Raw genomic sequence first — 22,948 nt, 5'->3', positions numbered from 1 at the left:
AAAAGCTGATTATGAAAGAAAATTAGCCATGCAGGCTAAAGAGAATCCCAAACAGTTTTTTCAATATGTTGCAAGTAAAAGAAAAAATGTATACGGCAGAATGATTTTAAAGAATGCCGATAGTAAGGAGGTAACCGAATCAGTTGATATAGTGGAATTACTGAGCGAGCACTTTGCATGAGTAGATCATCCAGGGGGTGACATTGCAGGAATGAAGGAACTAACAGCTTATACGGGAAGGGTGGTGAATGAAGTGGAGGTGAATAGTTGATTAGATCATCCAGGGGGGTGACATTGCAGGAATGAAGGAACTAACAGCTTATACGGGAATGGTGGTGAATGAAGTGGAGGTGAATAGTCTATTACAAAACCTCAATGTGAATATATCTGTGGATTGGATGGTATACCAGCTCGTGTCGTACGTGAAGCGGCTAAAGAATTGTCAGTGCCCTTGACCATTTTGTTTAATTTGAGTCTCAGGTCTGGGTTAGTCCTGGGGGTGGGGGGGGGTGGAAAGAGGGTAAAATAGTTCCACGGCATAAAGGAGGTTCCAAGACTGCTGTTGTAAATTACCGACCCGATTAGCATTTCAGTAATCGTTGTCAAGGTCTTGGAGAAAATAGTCAAGAGGAGAATACAGGAATGGATAGATGAAAATGGGATACTGTATGTCTAATCAGTAAACTGCAGCATATGGGGATGGATAGGAGGGTGGTTGATGGAGAAATATCAGAGAGTGGTTTATTCAGGAGTAGAGTTCAAAAGACCGCCTGAGACTAGTGGTGTGTCGCAGAGTTCTGTTCTTGGACCACTACTGTTTAATTCGTTCATTAACGATATAGGAAAGGATCTGAGAGGAAGTGTTCACTTGCTTGCTCGTGATGCAAAGTTGAGTAGAGCAATAGTGAGTGCACAGGATGTCAAAATTTTGCAAGATGATTTGGATAGTTTGGAGGGCTGGGCATCAATGGATGTCAATTTAATGTGGCAAAATGTAAGGTTATGCATTTTGGGGTGAAAAGATTAGCAGCAGTATATCACATTGGTGGAACTGTACTCCAGGAGATTGATGAGGCCAGGGATTTGGGAGTGTTGGTGGATACGGAGTTGAAGTTTACAGGGCATATCGCAAAAGGGGCCAAATCAGCTCATCAAAGCACTTGGTTGCTGAAAAATACTTTGACGAGCAGAGACAAACAGGTTATCGTTCCTCTGTATTGAGCCTTGATAAGTTCCCACCTAGACTACTGTGCCCAAATTTGGGCGCCAGGGGGTAGGAGGTGGAGAGGATACAGAGACGAGTGACCAAGATGATAGCAGGTCTATGGAATGAACCTTATGAGAACAGGTTGAAGAGATTGGTTGATAGGTGGAAAAGGGGTGATATGATTGAGACATTCAATTACTGAAGGGTTTCTATAAGATTAATTCAGAAGATATTTTTGAGAATAGGATTGGTGGTGGGAGGACTAGGGACCATCCATGGAATCTGGGCAAGAATGTGGTTAGCAAGGGTGTTAGAGCTAGGTTTTTTACTTGGAGAGTGGTGAATGAGTGGAATAAGCTTCCAGAGTCTGTTGTGGGTGCCATGACTGTACATGAGTTCAAGGCGAAGTATGATAGATACTATGTGAATGGTGAATAGTTGTTCTTGACATGATGTTAGGACCTCCCTCGATGAGTCTAAGGACTCCTTGGAGTTGCCCGTACTGATGATAATAATAACTCCAACTGGCTCCTTTTTTTTTTTTTTTTTTTCAATTCTACTGACCAAGCTGGAATATTTGCTGTAGGCAGTTACCTAAAGTAAATAAGTGATGTTCCAACCAGCCTGACAATATTCTCTCCACTCATTCCTTGGATCTTTTCTTAACCATTTGTTCCGGGTACATTGTTGAGGTGACTGCTCCTCTTGGTAATTCAGATCGCACTAAATTTAATCTCTGTTGGTTGGAAACACCTGCCCCTCAGCCTAGTAATCTGACACTACAACATTGCCAAGTGGGATAATCTCAGACTTTTACTCCTTTCCATCATCATACTCAGTGGCATATCCATAAGGGGGGGGGCAAGGGGCCCGGGAAACCCCCCCCCAAAGAAAAGGAAAAAACACTAGAAAATTTTCCAAAAATCTTTTCCTAATTAAAATTCATTTTTTTTTATTTATGTTGTGTCATGTCTTCTATTTCTATTCTACTTATGAATTAGCAATCACTGCAGATGCTTCGTCATATGTGATGCGTAGTGTGTATTCGCAAATCATCTACTCAACCCCCCCCCCCCCAAGGTTAAATCCTGAGCGCTCTGCCCCCCTCCAAGATTAAATCCTGCGTGCGCCACTGGTCATACTGTTGTTTCCATTCTCCTCCAGATACATGTTGTGACCATGTTAAAGAAATTCATGTTGGAATGAGGGTCTTCTTTTTCATTCTGTTTATAATTTCCACCCAATATCCATGCCATGGTTTTCCAAAAAGTGTGGTATGGGAGTCCAAGACAGAAGGGGGGAGGACTAGCTTATAAGTAGCTTGAGACAAAAACTTCAGTTTCATGTACAGTCTAATTTGCAAGCTGCCACTAACAGGGTTAAATGTATAAAACTCACTGCCTATTCCTTGAAAAAAAAAAAAGCTGTCGGATACAATTTCTGCCCATCTGTGCACATATCACGTTGTTGCCCAGATGGCAATATTGCAACATCACCTGAAGATAAAGCTGACCTCCTAGTATCATTCTCATTCAACTCCTGCATAGATAATCAAGGCAAATCACCTCTTTACCTGGAATATTACAACATGCTTCCTATGGCCTTCTGCCAGGAGGACATCAGAAAAATCTTGAACCACAAAAGTCTTCTGGTTCCTGATGGTATTCCACCAGTTGTGCTAAAAGATGTGCTCTTGAACCAACACCTGTTCATCTTCTGTACACCATATTATACTGGTATCCATCCTATAGAATGGCATAGAAGAACAGCCAATTCAAAAAAAAAAAAGCATAAGTGTTTACCATTGAACTATCGACCTGTTGCTCTCACTTCACTGTTGTCTATAGTAATAAAGTAGGTCAACTGCTTCAATATCTGAAAAAGTGTTAGCTAATCAGTGACCACCAATATGGATTTTGCCAATCAAGATCCATGGCAGATCTAGTCTGCCTTGCCCACTTCTGGGTATGTGCCATGGAAAGGTTTGGAGAAGCTTGTACTGTTGCACTTAACATTTCCAAGGCATTTGATAGGATATAGCATCAAGGGCTTCTCAGCAAATTTCTCTTTTCTTCCCTTTGTAGATGAATTGCTATTACTCTCTTTGGCTATTCACTTGTGTAATGGCAGAGGGTGTTCTCTCCTCAGATTTAACAATAAATGGTGTTCTCAGAGCCCTATTATTTCAGCCATCCTTTCTCAAGCACATAAACAACTTTCTCTCATTGCCCTCAAATCCCCATTCAATTTTGCTGATGACAGCATTATCCCTACTCATATGACAAATTTTGCAATGCTCAAAAACATGTTAGGCTTCAAGATCATTTACAATAAGTGCCCTAAATACTCCTTCACACCATGCTTCAGTGGGATGATAACAACCTTGTCATCTTCAATGCTTCCAAACAGTTTTGTTTGCTTTCTCACAAGAAAGACCTTAGTTCTTCTCCTGTTTCCTTTGATAATGCTCAGCTTAACACTCAAGACCAGATCTATCTCTTTTCTCACTGACTCTTACTCCCAGCTTTTCCTTGCATAATGATTTCACTTCTATAGCATCCTTGGTTTCCAAAAAGCTGGCATCCTTTTTTTTTGCTCAAGACATTACTTTTATAGCCTACTTACTCCATATAAATTCCAAGTCTACCATACCTTGGAATACTGCTCTCACATTTGCGTTGATCCATCTAAAACCTCTCAAAGAATTCTTGATGTTGTTAATAGGATAGTTTGGCTGATTGATGATCCCTCTTACACGCACTCCCTTCAGTCACTGTCTCAGAAATGGTACTGCTGAAAAAAAAAAAAAAAAAAAGACATCCAACATGCCCCTCCCCTGTTTCTGCTAAACTTAACACAAGTGACAGCTGTCCAACATCCGTTTACAGTTAAACTACAGACACACTGAATCTACTGCTCCCTTTCATTCCATCAACCTGTTCATTTGAAACAGTTTTGTTTCCCCATGAGGCAATCCCCCCAACAACTGCAACCTCCAGCTCTTCACAAAGAACATCAACAGATTACTTTGTTCTTGACCCCCCAGCCCACACAAGGCAATTATTTGCTATAGGCCTTGCAGCCACTTATGTGTGGCAGCGAGCAAGAAAATAAAACGCTAATAATAAAAAAAATAAAGTGCTTGAAAGGTCATCTTCGGGTCTTCGAGTGCCTGGATAGCCAAGTTAGCATCATTCAGGAAACGGCAAGTCGTGGTGATTTGTTCCCTGAGCAAAGGCTTGGCTGGCATGGTTCTAAATACGAAGAGCCTTTTGCGAAGAGAAATGGTGCTTGAATTTCACACAGTTAGGAATTACCTGGTTATCCCGGCAGCGTTTTAGGAAGGCGAGACGATTCAATTGTCTTCATAGCTTTAACTTCATTTTAACATTTTTTATATATTTAACATACAAACTAGCTAAACATTTGGCCAAAGCTCTCTCACACTATACTGGCAACACACCTTCACACATAAAAAACTCAGCCCACTTCAAAGCCAGCATAGAAAACCTTACACTCAAACACACTGACATAATGGTCAGTTTTGATGTCTCCTCCTTATTCACAAATGTCCCACTCAAAGAATCCTTAGAGCTAATCCAAGCTAAATTTCCTCCCGATATCACAGCCCTATTTCAGTTCACAATGAACTCAGGCTATTTTGTTTGGCAATGAAAATTCTACAAACAAACAAAGGGGACAGCCATGGGTTCTCCACTCTCCCCACCTTTGGTCAACTTTTATATGGAGACTTTTGAAGAGAAAGCCTTAAACTCTGTCCCACAAAAACCAACCATTTGGCTTCGCTATGTTGATGATGTGTTCGCTATTTGGCCACATGGCTCCGATGCACTCCTCTCCTTCTTAACACACTTAAACAACCAACACCCCAGAATACCCTATATCCGAGGCACCTCGGGAAAAAATTACAAAAATCCTAAAAAAACATGACTTAACTTCTGGTTACAGACCATATAAAAAATTGGCATCCCTTATCCGCTCTAGTAAAAACCAACCTTCTCCCCTAGACCTACCTGGTGTATACCAGGTCCCTTGCAGCTGTAAGCTGTCCTACTTTGGCCAAACAAGCGGGACAGCAAATATCAGAATTTCAGAACACAAGGACTACATCTCCAGTTTCACCAATACAGCCACATTGGTCTTGCTGACCATGCGCTGGATACCTGCCATAGAATACTGTGGAAGAAAGCCACGATAATACACCATAGTAAATACAAATATGAAAGGCTTTTCATGGAATCAGCTTCTGTCCTAAGAAAGAAACCAAACCTCAACAAATTTGGCTGCATGAGACTGCCTCAAATTTGGGAAACCTACATCAGAAGACCTTCAGCCCAATCGCCCAAGAATACCAACATTGCCCGCTAGGGGGAACCATCAGGACTTTAGGAGAAATAATAGCTTCCTGCTTCTTCCTCACTTACTGTTTGTTGTGCCTGCATGCACGTCTTGTTCTTAAGTTTCTTGAAAATGGCAACGTGACGTTGCCAAAATATTGAAGTATATTAAAATTTATTTTAATGTATATCCTAGTTGATGTGTATTTTTCTCAAATTATTTATTTTAAGAAAATTACACAGCATTTCATTACACAACATTTATTTCGGAAGACGCAACCAAATGTTATCTTTCAACAGGACGGAACTCCCCCCCCCCCTTCATTGGTGTCGTGATGTTCGCAATCGTCTTAATCGAGAATTCCCGAATCACTGGATTGGCAGAGATAGTCCAATTCCATGGCCACGAGTTCACCGGACATTACACCCCTAGACGTGTTACCTGCAGTGCACGTGTTGAAATTGTTCATTGACTTTTTTTTCTAAATGTTATGCATTGAAGTCTAACTTTGTGTTCCATTTCAAGTATCCACTGAAGAGTTATAATATATTATAATCAGGATAAATATATGTGTGGACACCCTGTATATCCACTCTCTATATATAAAAAGATAAGCCGAAATTTGAAACGTTTTTATGTCACGTTTTTTATCTCTTCATTGTTTAGAGTGGGGTTAAGCCATTGAGCTGATAAGCCAAAATTTCAAACGTTTTTATGTCACGTTTTTTGTGTCTTCATTGTTTTGAGCCGGATTAAACCGTTAAGCTGAAATTTGAAGCGTTTTTATGTCTCTTCATTGTTTTGAAACGTCCAACAATGTGTTTGCCTTCATGAGACAACAATTCGTTGGACGTTTCGAAACAATGGAGAACCGGCTTACCAGTCCGGAACTCCGTGGATTGGGCACAGTAGGCGCATAGAACCCCCCTAGTATATATATATATATATATATATATATATATATATATATATATATATATATATATATCAATAATATATATATATATATAGAAAGTTTTTTAACTTGGGTATATTATGTATTCAAGATACCAAGCAATTTTATATAAACTTGGTTTTTTAATCCTATTTCCCAAGTGAGCAAACAGACAAGTAAGTCAAGTCGAGTGGCACTACCATGAGTTGCCTCAGACTTGCACTACGTGCAAGTACAAACTTGACTTACTTCTCTGTTTGCTCACTTGGGAAATAGGATTTAAAAAACAATTTTATATAAAATTACTTGGTATCTTGAATATATATATATATATATATATATATATATATATATATATAGCTTCCTAAATACGCAGGATTTCACGTTTTGTTCAAGATATTGTTCACCCTTGAATCATAGCTTCTCTTAAATGTAAAATCAGGTACAGAGTATAGCAAGAATCATTTGAATTGACATCTGTGATTCTGCCACTTCTAAAAAAATAACCAGGTTGGTGTCCATCTGCTCCAGTATTAAACTCATTGAACCAAGTTTAACACAAGTTTATTACCTCATGAAATAATGCAACTGAGTTAATGATTTGTTTATTGAATTTAAAAAATTATACAGGTCAATAAATCAAGATAATTTACATTGATATTACTTCTACAAACTGATTGAGCTCCAAGATTAAGTCAACATATTGCATTAGTCTTTAAAAAAATGTTCTGTTATGTAACATTCTCACAACTATGCTGTATCAGCAAGGATGAGATGACTCAGAATGCGGTGGGCTACATCTCCTTTCACGCTGTCTAGAATGAAGACCTGGCAGAAGTGGAATGTGCGTGGGTTGTGGAAGGATATCATCATCATCATCCAAAACAATAGTTACACTAAAACAATGTATTTATATGAGTGAATTTGTTTTGCAGTTACAAAAACTTAAATACTATTCAATCCAGTGTAAGCATTCTAGACATTCTAAAAATGCTCTTACTAGAAAAATGTCAATTTTTCACATTGCACTCAAACTACCTATTAGAAATAGTTGGAAAGACCATTTCTGATAGGTTTCTGATTTCAATGCAGCATAGTATGAGAGTTTAATTTGTAAAGACTTTTCAAACTGCAAAACATGCAAATTAGCCAGAAGATAAGAATATAGTTGACACATGAACAATACCCCCCCCCAGCATTGTTCGAAAATCGGCGTATAACTTTTAACTCCCCAAAAACTTAACTATTGTTGACCAGAAGCCTTACTGATAACATAAAACAGTCAAACAAATTTGTATGGTATGTATGTATGTATGTATGTATTATATACTGTATTCTTACAACATTGGTGAGTCAAGTGTGCCGCACGTGTGTAAAAGAGTTCCATATTCAGATAAGTATTCTTGGAATAATTAAGTATATATGAGTGTTTGTTTGAGTAAGAGCAGCTTTAAAAGTTGTGCGCTACCATTATTATTAGTGTGGGGGATTTTGTTTTGCTTAAACTTAATTACAAATTCGTTGTTATTATTAGCTTTTAGAGTGTTAACCGGCAGATTAAACATGGCAGCGGCGGCTTTGTCATTCCATGACTTTAACTTAGATTACAGTCGTTTCGTTAAGTGTGAGGTGCGTTATATGTATTCTTTCGATTACATAAATGATTTGTGGATGTTTAGGCTGTGGGCGAAGTGTGACCTGAACGAGGAATTGATGAATGCAAATATGAAATTGATGACAGAAAAGTGTTAGTAGCGAGAATGTCGCTGGGAAAATGATTGCACGTTCGAAAGAGAAGGATGGTGTGAAAGAATGTTAAAAAAATCAGTAAAAAAAAAAACGAGTGATGTAAAAATCGTAACGGATGTTAATAAGGAGGAAAGTTAGGCGAGAGTGGCGGAAGGAAAGGAAATGAAATTGAGAGAACGAATGAAACTGGAAATGGTGATGCAGAAATCGAAAGTTGAAAAAATCGAAAGAATGAATGATAGGAAAGTCGAATGTATGTTGGACCGAAAGTACGGAAGCACAGAAGGATGAATGAGAGTGAAAGTGAGAAGAGGGTGTCCAGAGTTAGAAAATTAGAGAGAATGTGACGCGAGATTCGGAGGTTGAATTGGATGAGGAAAGAGATGAAATGGATGTTGAATGAAATTAAGAAAATTCAGGTAAAAACGATTAAAACTAATCATGATGGCACGAAAGAGTTAATAAAAGATGAGCGAGTGGCGTTATATATGGCGACTCCATTATTAAAGGTGTGCTGGATGATAGGTTGCACAAGGTATGTTTTCCAGGTGCTAAAATGAGTAGAGTGATTGAGGCATTGGATATGAGGAGGAAGCGAGCAAAGGAGTTGATGGTTTTAATCGGCACGAATTATTTGACAGAGGACAAAGAGCAAGTCAGAATGGATGTCAGGAGGCTGCTTAGAAAGATAAAAGAGAATAGTGTGACAGGAAGGGTAATCAGCGTGTTGCCTAGGTATGACTGTGGTGAGATGAGGCAGAGAGCAAGGATTATGAATGATATGTTGGCTGAAATGTGTGAGGAGATGGGAGTACAGTTTGTTAATGTGTGAAATGAGTTTGAAGGAAGAAGTGAACTGTATGGGAGCGATGGACTGCATTTGTGTGGTTATGGTGTGAGTCGCTTGGAGAGACTGCGGCTGGAAGGTAGAGAAGTGAGTAGAGTGAGAGAGAATGAATCAGATCAAGCAGGAAGTGATGTGGAAGAGCAGGAGAGATTGAAGAGGTGGTTATGAATGAGGAAGTGAGTGGTATGAGTATCGAAAATGAGAGAATGGGTATGCAAGAGGAGCAGGGAAACAGGAAGGCTCAAGGTGGACAGGGGTACACAGCGTGAGAAAGGTGGATGCTACGAGAGGAGGTGAGAGCATGTGTAGACAGGAAAGAAAGGGGACGACCTGGGATCAAGAGGAAACAGTTGGAATTGAAAAGGGTTTTAAAATGAATAAGCAGAAAGGGAAATGGCCCCAGTCGAGCATGGAGAGATCACATCAAGTGAGTGGTATCAGTGGAACTAGCTGTAGATCTAGAAATGAGCTGTTGTGTTTGTATACAAATGCTAGAAGTATAAGAAACAAGGCAGATGAAATGGTTGCATTAATTGCATCTGTTCACCCAAATATTGTCAGAATAAGTGAGACATGGTTGAAGAGGACGACATCCTGACAGGAATAGAGATTGAAGGGTATGATGTGTTTCGTGATGATAGAAGGGATAAAAAGGGTGGGAGAGTGCTATTCATGATAGAGAAAGAGATGTCCATACAAAGTAGAGATACAAGAGGGAAATAGTCCCAGTGGTTTTGAGGCAGTATGGTGTGAGATAGAGGTGAATGGAATCAAATACTTGGTTGGATGTTGTTATAGCCAGGAAATGTGGGTGGTGGTGATAATGAAATGTATAATCAAATTAGCCAAGCAAATAAGAAAAGGGTGATCATTATGGGTGATTTTAATTATGGCAATATACACTGGAATGATGAGATAGCAACTGGAAGTAAAGAAAATGAGTTTCTTGAGTTTTTGAGGGATAACTACCTCAGACAGTATGTAACAGAGGGCACGTGAGGATTGAGGGTCTTGGATTTGGTCATCTCATCAGAAGATGTAATTATAAATGAGGTGTCAAATCATCCACCAATTCGTAAGAGTGACAATGGGGTGATTACCTGGGTAGTTGCCAGCAGTGTGAGGACCTCTGTGAGAAACGGTTATATGTGGAACTACAAAAGAGGGTGATTATGAAGAGCTCAGGAGATGGCTCTGGTGTAGCATGGAATGAGGAGTTAGCTGGAAAAGAGATCAATGCAGCTTGGGGGATTTTCAAAAACTATCTAGTAGATGCAATGTCTAAGTGTATTCCAAGGGTGAGAAGGTTAAATAAGGTAGGTGTGAGATGGATGAATAAAGAGATTAAGATGCGATACAGAGAAAGAGGACATTGTGGAGGCAGCATAAGAGAAGTAGAAATATGGTGGAGATTGTGCCACTTCATAAAGGAGGTGATCGAACTCAAGCATTAAACTATAGGCCTATCTGTCAGGTGTTGGGGTTAAGTTGTTGGAGAAGCTTGTGAGAACTAGGATCCAGAGGTCTACAAAGACCAGGCAAGGAGGGTGACTTGGTTGGTGAGGGCAGCTAAAGAGAGGAATGAACAGCAGTTAGCTAATGAAGCCAAAAAGAATCCTAAGGAGTTCTTTCAATATGTAGCCAGCAAAGAAAGAATGATTATGGAAGGATGACAATGATAGGAGAAAATGGTATAACGACAGCTGTTGCAGAATGTGTGGTGGAGATACTTAATGAGCAGTTCATAAAGGTCTTTCAATCTTGTGAATGTGACTTCATGGAGCGATTGAGAGCAGTAGATGATGGGGAGGAGAGACTGACTGTAAGTGAGCAAGAGGTGTATGGAGAGTTGAGTAAACTGGATGTTAATAAGGCTGTGGGATTTGATAATATATCACTACATATTCTGAAGAAATGTGCCAGGGAGTTGACACCTGTCTTGACATATTTTTTTAATATTAGTCTTGCACTCGGTCAAGTCCCTAAGGAGTGGAAGGCATGATTGTGCCACTTCATAAAGGAGGTGATCGAACTCAAGCATCAAATTATAGGCCTATCTGTGTTTCAGGTGTTGCGGTTAAGTTGTTGGAGAAGCTTGTGAGAACTAGGATCCAGAGTTGGGTTGACAACTGTGGTATTATCTTTGATGGACAGCATGGATTTATTAAAGGGAGGTCATGTTTTAATAATCTACTTACTTATTACAATAAAGTGACTGTTTCCTTGGACAGAGGAGAAGGATATACATATAATTTTATAATGAATGAATCATTATAAAATTTTATGCTAATTAATTAGTTTAACTAATTAATAACAGTTATGATTTAATACTGCATCTTTATGTTTGTTAACATTTCTCTCGACTGCAAATGGCCATGTATGGTCTGTGAGTGTTTGTATGCATAACTTTGATAAATTTAAACTTTTATCAAAGTTATGCATACAAACAGTAATATACTTAGATTTTGCAAAGGCTTTTGATAGAGTACCTCATGATAAATTGATAGTGAAACTAGAGCAGATGGGGTTGGATATTAGATTAGTGCATTGGATTGGAGAATGGCTCTCTGATAGGTATCAACAAGTTGTGTATGGGGGAGCGATATCCAGGAAAAGGAAAGTCACTAGTGGAGTGCCTCAGGGGTCTGTTTTGGAACCATTACTGTTTAACTTGTATATTAACGTTATAGGTGAAGATTTGGTTGGAGATATTCAGTTTTTTGCAGATGATGCAAAGTTGGGATGAACTATGAAGAGTAGTGAAGATGTTGTGGCCTTACAAGAAGTCTTAAATAAATCGAGTGGTTGGGCATGCAAATGGAGATGTGAGTTCAATGTTGCAAGTGGGTGTGAGTAGGGGAGTGAGGGGCAGGTTTTTATCGTGCAGAGTTGTGAATGTTTGGAATGCCTTGCGTGAGAGTGTGATGTCTGCAATGAGTTTGAATGTGTTCAAGGCACAGTATGATGAGCTGTATGTGTGATAAAAGGACCTCCCAGATGAGTCTTTGACTCCATGGGGTCTTGGGGTAATAATAATAATAAAGTAAGCTAGAGAAAAGAAAATCATAAGGAAGTGAAAATATATTTCCATGAGTTTACCTTGTCTGTTCTATATCAATAGTGTTTTATATAATACAAAATACTGTAGATGTTATACGTATTACTAATAATAGACATCAAAAATGAAAGGACAATGTGAAAAAGAAATTCATATTTATTTACAGATATAATGATTCAGGCATTGATAATGGAGGAGCAGCAATGTGATTGCTTTATAGTAGTCTAGTGCAATTGATACAATTGTTTCGCGGTAGCCTACCTTATACACTAATGAATGAATCATTATAAAATTTTATGCTAATTAATTAGTTTAACTAATTAATAGCAGTTATGATTTAATACTGCATCTTTATGTTTGTTAACATTTCTCTCGACTGCAAATGGCCACGTATGGTCTGTGAGTGTTTGTATGCATAACTTTGATAAATTTAAACTTTTTATAATAGATATGTGTATACTTTATGGAAGTAAATGATAAAATTGACTAGTATCTACATATATTTTATGCATTCATGACATACCTAACTTTTTCTTAATTTTTTCGATATTTCCAGGATACGGGATTTGTCTGTGAGTTTTTTTAAATTGTCAAAATCTCAAAAAACTTTCTGTATTTATTCAAAAAAAAACTGTATAAGTGGATCCATGCAGTTCGCACCCATGTTCTTCAAGGGTCAACTGTACATGTAATTTACTTATGTCAGCAATGGTCAAAATCCCATTGGTATTTGGGAGGATTTTCTCTAGGCAAATTTGGTTTTATTGTGTTTACCATAAAAGACAAATATTCATGATACATACTGTATATATTTTTCAGAGACATATAAATTCATAAAATACAATATTTTTGTACATCTAGCTTTAGATATACAAACAAATATAAAAAAAAATGAAGAAAATTTGAATTGGCAATAAAATACATCATGTATGTAAAATTCTGTTCTGCGTGACAGACACGGAAGACTACAATTAACACCAGTTGCCATCATCAGTGACAAGCAGTCACTGTTGAGTGGCACTCTTGAGTACCCCTCAACTTACCTTATGGGTTGTGTTGTGATGAGTAAAGTGTGTTTTAAGATTGGTTTCTAAGATGAAATACTGGTTAATGAACATTTTATTGTTCAATGTTCAATGGACATTTTATTGGAGTATTTCATTCTGGATAAGTTGGTTTTAATACTAGAGGGATAGAGCAGGTTTGGAGTTTAGAGGTGCAAGAGAAGAGTGTGTTCCAAATACTGAGTACTCTGGATGTCAGTAAAGCTGTGAGACTGGATGGTATTTCACCATGGGTTTTGAGAGAATGTGCTAAAGAACTGATGGCTTCATTCACCTGGCTATTCAATGAGAAAGGTATCCAAGGAATGGAAGGAAGGTAAGATAGTGCCATTTCATAAGGGCAGTAGCAAACTGGAAGTGTCTAATTATAGGCCAGTTTGTGTGTCATTAGTAGTTGTTAAGGTCTTGGAGAAATTAGTGAGGGACTTGGGCAGATGAGGGTAATGTTATCTGTGAGGATCAACCAGGGGCGAATGCTGGTCTTGAAATTCACGCTTGCTCTTGTTATCATTCAGGGAATGAGGGGTGTGATTGAAGTCTGATTAGCGGAATAATGAATTACTGACCATTTAAAACTATGTATACAGGTAACCCTCGTATAACGTGGATGTTAGGTTCTGCAGAAATACCACGTTATATAAATCGCGTTATGCGAGTCTCAGATCACATAGTAAAAGTAGGGTTATGTTCCAAAATCGTTTTTTTTTAAAATTATATAAACAACAATGACATCCAACAAAAAATATTTTTTTTATTTAATTCAAGTAATTCATGTAAGTTAAGAAAACATAAACTCTGAAACAAATGCATAGCATAAAAGTATAAAAATTACAAATTGTACTTAAACTTCATTGCATATAATGAATAAATGTTTTAGGCAAAATAAAATAGTGCATATTTTAATCTTTCATAGCATGAGGATTTGAGGATTAGTTAATAAACACTGGTTTTGTCATGTAATTACCTGATGCATTTTTGTTTAATTGTTCGAATTGTTGAGCGCTCTTGCTTTAGTAATATGATTGCCTTCTATAATAAAGTGACAAGAACAGTTGATGCGGGAAAGGCATATATACTACCAGTTTTTTGGATTTTGCAAAGGCATTTGACAGGCTGTGAAAGAAGGCAATATCAAGGAAGCAGAAGGTTACAAGTGGGGTTCCACAGGGCTCAATACTGGGACCTATATTATTTAACCTGTATATTAATGATACTGTTAATGGACTGCAAGGGGATATTCAGTTGTTTGCAAATGATGTGAAGCCAGGAAGGGTTATTAGTAATAGTGCAGATGTGGTTGCTCTGCAAGAGGATTTGAATAAACTAGACAGATGGGCAAATGAATGGGGGATATCCGTTTAATGCAACAAAATATAAAGTCTTGAAGTTTGGAATTGTATGGGATGGAGATGCTACGTTTAAAATTAGTAGTTTCCATAGTACACACTGCCTAGGAGGATCCAGAAGAAATTTCTTAATCGTTTTTTCAGAATATCCATTTTGTTTAAAGATAAGAGAAAGGTGATTAATTTCTTTTTGGAGCTCATCTGGTTCATTTAAAAGAGAGCGTGCTCTGTGTCCTAAGGTAGAAATAGTTCCGAGCTTTTGTGGTGGCAAGTGATGAGATTGACAGTGCAGATATCCATTAGTATGAATGGGTTTTCTGTATATAGAGATTTTAAATCTAGCAGAGCATTGTGTAAGAATTATATCCAGGAACGGAAGGCAGTTATTTCGTTCTAGTTCGGCAGTGAATTTTATATTATAATGCTGGTTGTTAAGATGATGAAGAAAATCCATGAGAGATGTGTGCCTGTGACTCCATACAATAAAAATGTCGTCAACATATATTCTGAAAAAACAATTAAGAAATTTCTTCTGGATCCTCCTAGGCAGTGTACTACGGAAACTACTAATTTTAAAGGTAGCATCTCCATCCCCATACATTAGTTTAGTCTCCAATAAATTGGCTAAAGTTCTTAAAAAATACAACATAGGACGTTTTTCACTACACTTCCTAAAATCCATTCTCTTATAAGCCATCCGAAGCCTATTCATCACAACCTAAAATATCCAGGTGTATACAAATTATGGTGCGATTGTAACATTCCTTATTTTGGACAGACTAACAAATCTATTGAACTACGTATAGAAGAACATAAGAGAGACATTTATAAAAGATCACATGCATCTGTGCTATCCAGTCATGTTCTTTTCTCAAACAATCCTCATGATGATCTCCAAAGTCACTCAGTTTGCTGGGATAAATCCAAAAACATTTCTCGCTGCAGTGATGAGTTTGAAAGGAAAATTGTGGAATCCAGGGAAATCCTCCTTAATCTTGAACATTTGAACAGCAATTTAAGTTACAACATCCCTGATAGCCATGATGCAGTTGTTCAATACTGGCGTTCACAAGAAATTACAAGCACGCACGCAATAAACAATGACGCGTTGGATAGAACAACTTAAAAAAATACAACGTTTTTTATATAAATTATGTATTGCATTTTTGCCTGTAATTCTCAGTTTTTTGTATTTTTATTATTGTGTTCACAATTTTTATTATTGTGTTCTACCTTTAGTGGATACCTGATGAAGGCTGTAAAAGGCTGAAACTAGTTGTATCATTTTCATTAAAACTTAATATTTTATCTCGGTTTAAAGTCATTAAATAACTATTTTTAAAATGTACCATAACAACCGAGTCGAAGCTCAGGAATGCATATATATATATATATATATATATATATATATATATATATATATACTGAGGTTGATTTAATCGGTTGTTAAACATATTTTTTAAAAGAATTGAATGACATAAACCGAGAGTAAAGGAAAAAGGTTTAATGGTATCACACGACTAGTTTTGGCTTTTTACAGCCTTCTTCAGGTGTTTTCATAAAAGAAAAGAAAAAACATTAAACATTGAAGATAAAAAACTGTGAACAGCACAGGAAAGTCACTATACATATTTAACGTGAAGACATTGTAGTTAATGAATTCAAAGCTGTTCCTTCGTTGGCCACATTGTTAGGTGAGTGCGTGCGTATAGCATCTTGTGAGTGCCAGTATGTGATCACAGCAGAATGACAGTTTGGGAGGTTGTAGCTTAAATTATTATTTAAATGTACAGGGTTGAGGATGATTTCTCTAGATTCTACAATTTTTCTCTCCAATTCGTCACGGCAACGGAAAATGTTGTTAGATCTATCCCAAAGGATTGTATGGCTATGGTTTTGATCATCCGAATCGTCAGAAAAAGGGATATGGCTGGATAAAGCACTGGAACGTGTTCTCTTGTAAGTGATGTCCCTCCTGTGCTCCTCCATACACAATTCAATTGACTTATCCGTCTGGCCAAAGTAAGGAATGTCGCAGTCACACCATATCTTGTATACACCAGGATATTTTAGATTGTGATCGCTAGGCTTGGGATGGCTCACTAGAGCGCAGATCTTAGGAAGCGGAGTGAATAAAGTGATAAACCAATCGTCATATGTTCTAAATCATGACGAAGAACAAATTCTCGAAAAAGGTCTCAATTTTGTCCTCGCGCCTAAAACTATTCCCAAGGAAATGTTCTTAACTAAGATGGAGAAACCTGCGTCACTATTTCCTGCCGCAGACGACAGTTTACTTCGCATGGAAGCAATACTTGCGATTAACAATGCAAGACTTCCATCTGACAACATCTCCCTTGGCGAAAGGCTAGCCATAAAAGTCTTAAGAATAACAAAGACATCGTTATCATACAAGCTGACAAGGGAAACACAACTGTAGTGCTAAATAAAACAGATTACCATGACAAAACCTTGGCGTTATCAGAGTCAGATACATACTTGGAAATTGAGAGCGATCCAATGAGGGAGATACATAACAAAACAAACAACCTCTTACAAAAAGCCACGGAACTTCCACGAAACATACGCTTTGCCGCTCGCTCTTTACATCCACTCATCCCAAGGTTATATGGTCTCCCAAAGATACACAAAGAAAACTGCCCACTGAGACCAATCGTAGATAGTACTGACTTGCCTACCTACAGCTTATCTAAGTTTCTGGCTTCATCATTAAAAGGTTTTACAGGAAATTCCTCTTCATATATAAAAAAACTCAGCAGATTTCATCTCGAAAATCAAAATTTTAAAAACTCCAGCCTTCAGATATCATGGTGAGCTTTGACGTGGTGGCTCTCTTTACAAATGTTCTAATTCAAGAGGTTCTCGATATTTTAAAGAACAAGATTTCAAAAAAGATGTTTTCCTTGCTATCACATTTTGTTCACTCCGGCTACTTTCAATATGAGAAAAGATGATTACAAACAAAATAAGGGATTGGCAATGGGCAGCCCCCTGTCTCCTATATTAGCTAACATATTTTTTGAAGATTTCGAACAAAAGGCAATCTCCTCAGCTACTCTTAAACCAAAAATTTGGCTGAGATTTGTAGATGACATATTTCTTATCTGGGAACATGGCACCGATAACCTTCAGTCTTTTCTAAATCATTTAAACAACTTCCACCAAGACATCAAATTAACAATGGAGGTTGAAGAAAATGGATCTCTTCCCTTCCTGGAAGTAAGACTTACTAAGACATCTGATTCTATTAAAATCTCAATTTTTAGAAAATCTACACAAACTGATAGATACCTACATGCGTCCTCACATCACTATCCTGCACAGAAAGTGGGTATCATCTCAACTCTAGCACATCGTGCCAGATCTATACTGTCAGATGATGAAGAGCTAAAAAATGAACTACAACATCTACAAAGAACCTTCACAAGTAATGGCTACTCATCGAAAACTATTAATAAGCATCTATACCGCTGCCATTAAATCAACTCAGAAACACAAGACAACCCCAAAGGTTATATCTCCTTACCATACATCAGCTCTCTCTCTCCACGAAACTAAGAAGAATTTTACAAAAGTTCAACATAAAACCTGCTTCTCTACTCTTCCTAAACTAAGATCGATTTTAAGCAAATACAAACAAGCTCACAACCATCTACAATTCCCAGGAGTGTACAAAATCACGTGTGACTGCAGGAAACAATACTATGGCCAAACTGAAAAATCCATCCTCCTACGTCTGGAAGAACAGCAGAGGGACATTGCCTACAAAAGAACTAGAGCAAGTGCCCTGTCAAGCCATGTACTGTTTTCAGTAAACACAAATGATGAAGGCCGTCAACATGAGATAAACTGGACAACAACTTCAAACCTTCATATATGCCGTGACAAGGTGGAGCGCCACATAGTCGAGTCTAAGGAAATTGTTATGGATCCTCATCATATAAATAATAACCCTAGTTATAATCTACCGGACTCTTTTAGCTCTGCTATCCGATATTGGTACACTCGTGAAACCAGACGCACGCAGATGCCCAACAATAGAACTTCAACATGGACTGTAGCTACAGTTCAAAGCTAACTGAATTTTATAATAATCGTTTTTATAGTGATACGATGTTTCTTATAGTGTTTTTTATTTGCTTTCTATGTTCCCACGCCTGAAGAAGTCAGACAATCCGATGAATCATGTTGTGTTTTGAATAAATTTAATTGTTATTTCTAGTTCTCGGTTCTAAGTCAGTATATATAAATATGAATATATATATATATATATATATATTACTGCATGCACCAACAGTTGTCTGCACTATGTTCGAGTTGATTTTTTTTGCCATCAGAAACTACACTTTCCTGTGTTGTATTCTCCATTTCGGATATTTTTCTTTCCCAACTCCTATGCAATCTTGAAAGTACCTATCCATCTCTGGATAAGCACCATAGAAAGGTCTGGCAAATTCCAAATGGTTGTACTTGATATGCCCAAAGTATTCAACAGGGTCTAGCACGAGGGCTTATTAACACCCCCAACTGCCCATGACGTCTATAGACGTCCAGCTAAATCTGAATATGATTCTGTAACACCTGTTGAATAATATGGATAAGAAGGGCAATTTGGTCTCACAATTTCATCTACCTCAGCCACTAGAGAGGTTAATTAAGCTTCCTATGCCTTCTGCAATGCTAGTTTTCTCGCTGGACACACATTGCATGTGATGGTGGATGATTCCCTATCTTCTATGTAACTAAAGCTGGGATATCACAACAGTGGTGCAAGGGGGCCCTGCCCCCCCCCAAAAAAAAAGAAGAAGGAAATAAACACTAGAAAATTTTCCAAAAATCTTTTCCTAATTAAAATTCATTTTTTTATTTATGTTGTGTCTTCTATTTCTATACTACTTATCATGTATTGGCATTCATTGCAGATGCTCAGTCATAAGTCGTATGCAGTGCGTAGTGTGTATTCGTAAATCGTCTACTCAACTCGGCCCCCCCAAGATTAAATCCTGAGTGCACCACTGTCTCACAATGTTCTGTCCTCTCACCCACCCTCTTTCTTCTATAGATCAATGACCTGTTCCAACTGACCAGCAATCTAATATGCAGTTTCACTGACAACAGTACACTACATTCCTCCTTCTCACTTGACAAACCATCATAGCAAACCTAAATTCTGATCTCCAAACCATTCTTCGATGAGGCTTGAATAACCTTGTCAAGTTCGATGCCTACAAAACACAGTTCTGCCTTATTTCCCACAAAAAAGATCCATGTTCTCCCTGCCTTACCTTTGACAATTCCTAAATCTCCAGGCAAGATGATTTCTCTCCTTGGAATTACTTTGACATTAATACTCTCCTGACAACACATTACAATCATTTCCACCTCAACATCCAAAAAATTAGGATTCCTCTTTCACTCAAGGCATTACCTTAACTCTGAAACCCTGTACAAATCACAATTCAGCTATTCATTGAGTACTACTCACAAACTGGGGGTGGTGTCCCCAAGATCTCCCTAAAATTCTCGACACATTACAGAAGAAAGCAATCAGACTGAAAATTGACTCATCTCTTACAAACTCACCGCACAGGCATTTAGTATCTAGTGCATACATTTTCTGTAAATATTTCCATGGTAAATGTTCATCAGAACTAGCATCAATAATTCCCCCCCCCCTCTCTCTCTTCCAAATCCATTGAAACATGAGCAGTTGTCACCCAACATCCCTTCACAGTCCAACTCCATACTTAGAGCAACTTTCTCTTCCTGCTGCTGTGCTCTGGAACAGCCTTCCTTCCATATGTTTCCCAAGGAATATAATGAACAGGCCTTTAAATATAATATGACCAAGTTCTTCCTTTCCCAAAGCTCTTCCATACACAGTATTAATATATATATAGGGTGACCAACCAACCTCTCATGTATGGGCACAACATTTAAGAAAAAGTTGTGGATAGGTGAAGCTGAGCAAATGAAAGCTTACCTTACAATCTTGCTGCATGCACTAACAGTTGTCTCCACTGTGTTGGAGTTGATTTCTCTGCCATCAGAAACTACACTTTCCTGTGTCGAATTCTCTGCTTCACATATCTGCCTTTCTTGACGAGAAAGTAAAGAGCTGTGTTGTTCATCTTCAGTGCTGTCTATACCATCTACTACATGGACCTCCCAATTATGTTTTTTCCATCTTTGCCACACCAAATAATGGTACCTGAAGAAATAATTATAATACTTTAATTATAATACTTTACCTATTATTATTATTATTATTATTATTATGTAACACCTCCAGGGAGTCCAAAGACTCATCGAGGGAAGGCACCTACTCTACAACTCTCTGTCTCCACCAATGCACCAACTGCAGCTATCATCATCAACACCAATGCCATCCACCGCTGACCACCAACACTTTTACTTTCCCCAGACAATCACAAACATCCATGCCCACAGCAGATGTTTAAATAACATTAACAGAAAAAAAAAAAATTAAATATCATAATACTTTATGATTATTTGCATATTCATTGTAGTCAGAACAGTTTAATTAGTTAAAACTTAGTAAATAGAAAATTTGTCATTTTTCATAGTTTGTGTTAATATGAAGGCAGCACTGCAGACTGTCATCTCTAGATAAGCCTAAATAATAAATTTAGTTTAAGCCTTTATCCAAGTGTAAGCGAACAAAGTTTGTGCCTGAAGTATCTTAAGGACTCAGGCAACTCGTGGTAAAGGTGGACCAAGCTCTCATCACTCCTTGTCTTAGTCCTGAAGATACTTCAGAAGCAAACTTTGTTTGCTTACACTTGGATAAAGGATGAAACTAAATTTATTATAGTCTAACCAAGTGGGAAAAAACTTCCATCTTTCTCTAAATCCAGAGTAATTTAATAATAAGGTGAGACACCTTTTGGCAACTCATATAGGTAAATATGACTTCTCCATTGCTTCCACTTTAGTATCACCACCTCTGGGTCTGGCTCCCACTGACGAGACCTCAATCTATAAAGGTCAAAACCGGTCTGGGTAGTGGCCCTTTCCTTAATGCATAGCATTATACATGTCTGCAAGGAGATGTGCTTTGCATTTATGGGAGATACTAAGACAAGGAGTGATGAGAGCTTGGTCCACCTTTACCACGAGTTGCCTCAGTCCTGAAGATACTTCAGGCACAAACTTTGTTTGTTTACACTTGGATAAAGGATTAAACTAAATTTATTATAGTCTAACCAAGTAGAAAAAAACTTCCAAGCCTAAATAATAACTATATGTTTTATTTATGATCATTATTAAGCAAAGTTTAAATTAGATGACCTCTGATTCCAAGACACAGGTTTGGGTTTAAAATCAACTGTTACATGGATGTTCTTAATTAAATTCAGGTGATAGCTGATTTTATTGCCAAACAACTATTCTGCTAATCAGAACCCAAAAATAGCTTGAAAAATAAATGTTTGGTCTCTCTGGAGAGCAGGATTTCTGCTGCATATCTAATCCTTAAATCACCCATGACACTAGAGTGCTAGAGCGGTTTACAATGTTTCAGGAATGAGATTTTCAAAATGCATGTTATCTGACTCATAACTGACTGTTCATCTCTGCAGATTAAGTTTTTATAATTTAAAAGAAAATTAAGCTTTTTTTTTATTATACAAATGTTATGTTCAATAACAGATAGCGATAAATCTTAGTCCAATTCAACTAGCATTGGAGGAATGTAATACTTAAATTTCTCACACACAAAACAATGTGCAAGCTTCTACATGCAAATTTGCCATTAAGTTGTAAACAGTAAATTTTGCATACAAACACTTAATGGCAGTAAACTGAATATGTGCATAGAGAATGCAGTTGTTATCCATAAAAGCAGTTATGAAGTTGATAACAAATTTCATTGGATTAAATAGAAAGAATGAAAGTTTTGTTTGAGATTATTAACATCTGACTTCCATGGACTCAGAGACTCATCATAGAAGGTACACACTATTGCATACAATTCTCATCCAACTATGCCTTAAACTGATTCAATATGTCTACATTCACAACACACTCAGGCAATGCATTCTACTCACCAACCACTCTCCATGTAAAAAACTTTCCTCCATCTGCTCAAATCCTTTTTATACAGTTTCTGGGGATGGCCTCTTGTTCAAACCCCCTCCCCCTCCAATTATACAGAAAATCTCTTCCACATCAACCTGATAACAACCATATTCATGAAGCTTTGGAATTTACATTCTCTCAATCTGTCCTGATACTCCATATTCCGAAGACCTTATCTGGATCCTTTCTGACATATCCTCATCACCATGAAAACCCAGTGACTAAATCTGTGCACAATAATCCATGCGAGGCCTGATCAGGGA

General features: G+C 37.7%; 1 protein-coding gene across 4 annotated transcripts in view; it reads right to left on the bottom strand.

Annotated features, from left to right (window-relative positions):
- Positions 1-22,948, bottom strand: part of LOC150108054 (E3 ubiquitin-protein ligase MARCHF3-like) — a 108,795-nt gene that overhangs the window by 22,594 nt on the left and 63,253 nt on the right. For 3 of the 4 annotated variants that reach the window (XR_016550641.1, XR_016550642.1, XM_090415553.1), the window contains exon 4: positions 20,569-20,796. Coding sequence is in view for 2 of the 4 variants with exons in the window: in XM_090415553.1 (XP_090271679.1) it covers positions 20,569-20,796 (228 nt within the window). In the remaining 2 variants the exon portion in view is untranslated. Of the gene's footprint in view, positions 1-7,088; positions 7,397-20,568; positions 20,797-22,948 lie in introns of those variants that run through there. The other variant, XM_090415552.1, reaches the window with a different exon arrangement.

Source organism: Typopeltis vanoorti, chromosome 3 (assembly GCF_054136105.1).
Source record: "Typopeltis vanoorti isolate ZY-2024b chromosome 3, IOZ_Tvanoo_1.0, whole genome shotgun sequence".
Classification (NCBI taxonomy): Eukaryota; Metazoa; Arthropoda; class Arachnida; order Uropygi; family Thelyphonidae; genus Typopeltis; species Typopeltis vanoorti.
The sequence above is the reverse complement of the archived record's forward strand: the minus strand, read 5'-3'. Positions and strand labels throughout refer to the sequence as shown.